The sequence below is a fragment of the Physeter macrocephalus genome, chromosome 16 (genome assembly GCF_002837175.3).
Source record: "Physeter macrocephalus isolate SW-GA chromosome 16, ASM283717v5, whole genome shotgun sequence".
Lineage (NCBI taxonomy): Eukaryota > Metazoa > Chordata > Mammalia > Artiodactyla > Physeteridae > Physeter > Physeter macrocephalus.
In genome coordinates this window covers 67,990,352-67,997,377 of record NC_041229.1, presented here as the reverse complement: position 1 = coordinate 67,997,377, position 7,026 = coordinate 67,990,352, and the positions used below count along the sequence as shown (strand labels likewise).

The following is a 7,026-nucleotide window of genomic DNA, read 5'->3' as shown; positions in this document are numbered from 1 at the left end:
TAGAGACTGTCATACAGAGTGAAGTTAAGTCAGAAAGAGAAAAATAAATACCGTATGCTAACACATATATATGGAATCTGAAAAAAAAAAAAAAAGTTCTGAAGAACCTAGGGGCAGGACAGGAATAAAGACACAGACATTGAGAATGGACTTGAGGACACGGCGAGTGGGAAGGGTAAGCTGGGACGAAGTAAGAGAGTGGCATGGACTTATATATACTAACAAAGGTAAAACAGATAACTAGTGGGAAGCAGCCCATAGCACAGGGAGATCAGCTCGGTGCTTTCTGACCACCTAGAGGGGTGGGATAGGGAGGGTGGTAGGGAGACGCAAGAGGGAGGAGATACAGGGATATATGTGTATGTATAGCTGATTCACTTTGTTATAAAGCATTAACTAACACACCATTGTAAAGCAATTATACTCCAATAAAGATGTTAAAAAAAAGAAATAAAAAGAGGAAACTAGAAGAGGAATGCAGCATAAAGCTTACTTTGATAAATCTATACACAGAAAAAGATGGGTGAAGAGCTGAACTGGGGAAGCATAGATCATATCTACAGTGTGAGTACCTGACTGTTTGGAAAATTGTTCTTGTTAACTCTCAGCACTCGATGAATGATCTAGCAATCCAGTATAAATCAATATTAATATTAATATTGCACTACAATTATCATAAGTACTAAATCACTACCATTGCTATTACTGCTTCTATCATGTTTTGAGTTTTTACTCAGGGCCAGGCTTTGTGCAAAATGTTTTAAATAGCAGTATCTTATTTGAATCAATCATTCAACATGTATTTAACATGTGGTCTGTGTAAGGTATTGTTAAAGTCTCAAAACTTTATAAAGAGGTGTTATGGACTGAAAAAAAAATTCTCAATTTTAACCTCTACTACGATAAACATCAATAAGATATTTGAAATAAAACCTCACAAAAACAAAATCTCTTTGAAGTCCTCAATAATTTTTAAGAGTGTAAAGGGGTCCAGAGATCAAAAGTTTGAGAATCACTGCCTTAAATAAACAGAATCTTTCAACCTATTTGGATGATATGAAAAAATATAGCCATAAGGTAATAATATGTCTGCAATACACTGCAGTTAATATACATTATCAAACAATTTGCTCAAGAGTTTTAATTAAAAGTCATTTGGAAAAAAGCTATAAATTATATCACGTTTTTTTTTAAAGTCCTTATACTAGGCTACCAAATAATTTTAATTTTAAAATGATATTGAATACAGTTTAGTTGATCTTCCCAGTTCTCAGGAAAAACTGAAAATGACCTTTGTGCCTACCACACTTTAAGATGGCAAATTCTTCAAGCATAGTTATTATGTAGCTAGATTTTACGGTAGTAAATACTGAAATATTAACTCACATCTTTTTTTTATTGTCTCTAAAGAATTTAGAAACAATAATGAAAATGACTAAAACTTCTATTTTTTTTTTTTTTTTTTTTTTGTGGCCATGCCACATGGCACCCAGGATCTTAGTTCCCCGACTAGGGATCGAAACCATGCCCCCTCCGGTGGAAGCAAAGTGTCTTAACAAATGGATCTCCAGGGAAGTCCCTTGTCTTTTTTTAAAATTGAGATAACTAACACTGGTTTATAGCATCATATAAGTTCCACGATTAGGACATTATATTTTGACTCCTATATACACTACCGCGTGCTCACCAACAAAAGTTTAGTTTCCATGTGTCACCATACAGTTGACCCCCTTTACCCATTTCACCCTACCCCCAACCCCTTCCTCTCTGGTAATCACTACTCTGTTCTCTGTTTTCACGTTTAACCCACATCTTACTTTTAAAAATAAGTACGTAGAAAGTTCATGTGATATTTCCTTAATCTAAGAGTTTAAAGTTAATACTAGCTACATTTTTCTCATGTTAAGTATAAATATTTGTTTGAAGCCCTCTTCCTCAAGTCAAACACGCAAAACTTTAAAAGAATAATTAACAATTTCAATTGTATTTTAAAAGGCAGAAACCTCACTTGGGGAGAGGAAGAGTGTTAGTAGGAATACTCCAGCACTTAGTATTTACTTACATGCCTTATACAGAGTCCAGTGAAGAAAACACCACAGCTTGCTCTGACACTCTTCCAACCTGCCAAGCAGTTCTCAGAGCCTTTGCCCATGCTGTTCCCTCTACCTTTAACACTCTTCCTCCACGTACCACATGGATTCTTCCTCACTTCATCATTCAGGTCTCTGACCAAACGTCACCTCAGAGAGAACTTTTTCTGACCATCGTATCTAAAGCAGCACCTCCATCACTTTCAATCCCCCTTTTCTGCTTTACTTTTGAATAGCACATGGCGCTATTCAACATGTTATATAGTTGTTAACTTGTCTCTCTAACTAGAATGTAAATTCCAAATGCTGGGATTTTGTTTTCTTCACTGCCGTATCTCTAGTAACCTGAACAGCTTCTAGTATATAGCAGGACTCACATCTTTGTGGAAGGGAGGGCAAATGGGAAGAACACAAGTGCACGAGAGTTTGGGGCAATGGGTTACTAGAATATAACTACCCTTGTGAGCTATACTGTCACTGAGTAGCCCTCAAAGAAGTAGATTTGTTTTAAAAAGTAATTCAGAGAAAAGAAGTTTTTCTAGTTGAAGTAAAGATTATTTAAAGTTTTCATGTGGGGACAAACTCAATAAACAGTGGGACAAAAGTAAATATTATTTTTATTCTTTAATGCCCTATTAATAGTTTCAAACAATTTATTTTTAAAAGGAAAAACAAATACTAATTTACACCTCATTGTTAAAACCCTGTGGGTCTAGGATTACCTCTTAATGGGGAGGAGGGGGAATACAAACAAGAAAAACATGGATGCTTCACAAAAGAGAGAAGTTTATCTTTCTGAACCAAAACTGTATTTGAATGGAAATCATTCTCAAACAACTAACATCTTAGTAAAGAAAACATTCTAAATATAGTTTAACCTTTTCTTAATTTATCCTAAGTCACTGTAGTGAATATTGGTGATTGTATTTTATTATAACGCTATAATGTTAAGAAAATTAAAAGTTATATTTAAACCCTCCCACACTTCTGTACAGGTCTTATTGTGTATCTTCTCTTTTTCTCTTAATTGTTTTTCTGTTATCATACTTTATCACTCCTAGGAGATAATCTTCCCACTACTGCCCTAACCCATAAACTGACTCTTATTCCTTCTGATGTTAACCCCTGTTATTCGCTGCCCTTCACGCACTTCTCTTTTGCTTTTGTCATCTTCTCTTTTAATTTTTGTAAACTTGGGCACCAAGCTTTTTGTCACTGGCTTCGGGAAATTAAGCTATTTTTACTCAGTGTGTACCAACTACAACATTTACAACTAGTAAGGTATCCAACTCTCAAGATTACTTTTTCCATTTTATCACAAAGCGTTCCATCATCTTTGCCTTACTTTCTTATCTATTGAGGAAGTAATGCTATAAAGTACAAAGGGATTTGTTATCAAGTAATCTGCGTTATATCCGACATCTATTAGCTACACAACTTCAGATAAAATAACCACCTCTGAGACTCATTGTCCATGTTTGTAAAATGGGATATATCAACATCTGTCCCTACTAGAGCATGAGCTCTAGGTTCAATCGTCAGAGTTCACAGACATTGGCTCTAACACTAACTATATGACCTTGTAGAATGGGAATAAGACCAGTACTTACCTTGAAGAGTTCCTGTGATAATTAAATACATATAAGGTGGTTTGCACACAGTGCCTGGCACAACTTAAGCACTCAATAAATGTCAGCCACTATTAACTATGGATTTCTACTGAAAGATCAAAACAGGCTGGAATACAAATCATGTCTAATAAATTATTTATTAACTCTAGAGAATTGTTAATCTATAATTAATCAACATAACTTTTGATACTTTTCAGTAATTCTTTCACTGCTCAGAGTAACTCAAAGGTTTCTAGTTTTGGTCTTTTTTGTTTTTTTATACATAAGTCACAGGTGCCCTAGAAGGTTAAAAGGTACTGGATACCTACCTAATAACTAAAAAATTACATAGCTACTATACCAAACTTACTAACAATGAATGTCAGATAAATTCTAAAGCTTATGACTGTGTAATAATTTTATTCCAGCTCATTTCCATTTTTTCTTAGCCATATTTTACTAAAGGTTCAAATGTATGACATACTCTTGTATTCTATATAACCCCTCTGTCACCATGTTCTTATTTGTCAAATGGGAATATGTGACTTTGCTACTTCCTAATACTTTTGTGGGGAGCAATTAGTGCTTACAAATTTTTAACTGTTATCAAAGCACTGTGTCTCACAGCATAGTAGGAGTTAGAAACTAACTCATTATTATTATTCTGAAACTATTTAAACATCTAGTAATTACAAATAACCTGCCTCAAATATTCTAAAAACACATTAACCCTTTACCATAAAGGTAATTTAGAACTTGTTATATAATTTTGTTCATCATAGAAGAAAGCTCCTACTGATCACAAGTCATATTCAGTTTACTGCCATTCTTATAGGATTTTTTTTACCAATTTTTTTCAGGATACTTAAGAAATATACTAAGCTGTTGATGATTACAATAATTACATGCACAAACACACACTTTTTTCTCTCTTCCAAATGATCATTTTCCATACTTACCTTGCCACTAATGACTTCTTCTACTCGCTCCTGGGATGTCTGTCCAGCTTTCTGCCTCACCAAAACATACACTGAATTCACCTTAGGACAAGACCTCAGCAACTTTTCCAGAAGTACCTTCCCTAGGAAACCAGTAGCTCCAGTGAGGAGGACATTCTTGCCTTCATAGTATTCTGGGATTGAAACCATTCTGATCCTAAGGAAAATATGACAAATAAGCATCACTTCAAAGATTTATGTTCATTGTTACATACTGAAAATCTCTTGGTATTCAAATAAGTATTTTAAAGGACAGGCAAAAATCAAAGTTCAAAGTTAACACAAAAGAGGACATTAACGTTTGGCTCATTGTAGTAAGGTGGAAAGTACAATGAACTGCAACACTGGCTTCTAATCCCTGTTTTTACCTGGACCACCTCGGACAAGTCACTCACCTTCTCTGGGCCTGGGTTTCTTTAGTACAGTTTGTAACAAGTGACCTCTAAAAATTCCTTCAGCAATAAGAATCCAAATCTTCACTTAAACCTCAGTTAAACCCCAAACATGAATAAGTGGTGTTTCTCTGTCTCCAAAAGTATTTATAACACCAAATAGAGGTCAGCAGCAAGACTCAATTGCCTAGCTTGTATAACATGGTGAGGTGTCATATTCACCTATCATCACCAGTTGAAACAAGAGGTAACACCAAGTCCTTTCTTTTACATGTCTGTAGTGACAATATATTCAAAAGGTACTTAAATCTCCCTTTTAAAAAAGTCATAGTAAGAAATATATAGACTGACTTATCCTCCCTACCCAAATTCCACTGAAACAGCAGAAAAGAGTATACTAATAGAATAAACACACAAAAGAACCATGATGAGTGGAAAAAACAAGATGCAGAAGGACTCATGCAGTATGTCACTATTCAAGGCTCAAACACATTCAAAATGATGCTATTTATTGTTTAGAAATGCATACACATGATAATATTAATAAATACATTAGAGAGAGTATAATACAATCAGAGACGAGAATAAGAAGCTTCAATTGTATTTATGTTTTGTTTAAGCTAAGGAGTAGATACCTGTATTTTATATCTAAATTTTTCACAATTATAAAAAATTAAATTCATAACAGTCTGAAAACCCCTTAACAAGCAAAAAGAAAAGAAGGAAGGAAGGTAGGAAGGAAGGCAAGAAAAAAGAACTTCCGGGCTTCCCTGGTGGCGCAGTGGTTGAGAATCCGCCTGCCGATGCAGGGGACACGGGTTCATGCCCTGGTCTGGGAAGATCCCACATGCCGCGGAGCGGCTGGGCCCGTGAGCTATGGCCGCTGAGCCTGTGCGTCCGGAGTCTGTGATCCGCAACGGGAGAGGCCACAGCAGTGAGAGGCCCGCGTACCACAAAAAAAAAAAAAAAAAAAAAAAAAGAATTCCCACAAGAAGTAGATGAGACTAAACTGATAGAGAAGCCATAGCATAAGATATAACAACCTAAGCAAAATAAACATAGGAAAGGACCATAAGGAGGCAAGAGCTGTCCCAATCCCCTAAATAGAAAACACCAAGTTCAGGATAAAGAAGCTGAATAAAAGCTTAGGGAAATTAAGGTAACTAAAGGTTGCTCACAGAACAGCAGAGCCACTCCTGACAGTCTTACTTCCTGTATAAACTTTGGCTCCCAGGCTTCGTATCCAGATCTGCTGAGAACATCCAGCATGGGTGCTAAGGACAAAAGCGAAGTAGGGCTGAGTGTGAGGTTGCTCTGTACATCCACAAATGGAGGTGGGGCACTGGGAGAAAGGAAACAAAAACAACCAAAAGAAAAAAAGTCTTCAGAGTACTTGTGCTCCAGAAATAAATTTTAGGTCCTCAGATTATCTGGCTGCTGCTGGCCCTTAAAACAAACTCATACAGAGCTTTCAGTAATTCCACTTGGAGAAAAGATCTCTTGGAAAATCAGGCTTCAGAAAACTAAGAGGAAGGCAGTATCAGCTACCAAAACCAATCATACTAGTCCTTCATAAATATGGATAACTAAGGCTCATCAAATATTTAAGAAATATCTACAAAATTAAGAAGAACCAAAATGAAAAGCAACAGAACCAACCACAAAGAAAACTAAGGTAATGAAAAATTTACAGGAAATTTAAATTCTAATAAATACAATCCAAGTCATTCACAAGAATATTGCATCCATCGAGTAAACTACTATGAAAAAGGAACAGAGAATAATAAACCATTGGAGATGGAGCTCTGCCCACCACAGCAACAGCCAGCTCTACCCACCACCAGTCCCTCCTATCAGGAAACTTGCACAAGCCTCTTAGATAGCCTCATCCACCAGAGGGCAGACAGCAGAAGCAAGAAGAACTACAATCCTGCAG

The 7,026-nt window shown here is 36.0% G+C and overlaps 1 protein-coding gene across 4 annotated transcripts in view; it reads right to left on the bottom strand.

The window, feature by feature from the left end:
• Positions 1-7,026, bottom strand: part of FAR1 (fatty acyl-CoA reductase 1) — a 68,911-nt gene that overhangs the window by 32,531 nt on the left and 29,354 nt on the right. For 2 of the 4 annotated variants that reach the window (XM_007121336.4, XM_007121335.4), the window contains one exon: positions 4,660-4,855. In XM_007121336.4, coding sequence (XP_007121398.1) covers positions 4,660-4,848 — 189 coding nt within the window. In that variant the 5' untranslated portion in view covers positions 4,849-4,855. Of the gene's footprint in view, positions 1-4,659; positions 4,856-6,268; positions 6,433-7,026 lie in introns of those variants that run through there. The other 2 variants (XM_055091388.1, XM_007121337.4) reach the window with 2 other exon arrangements.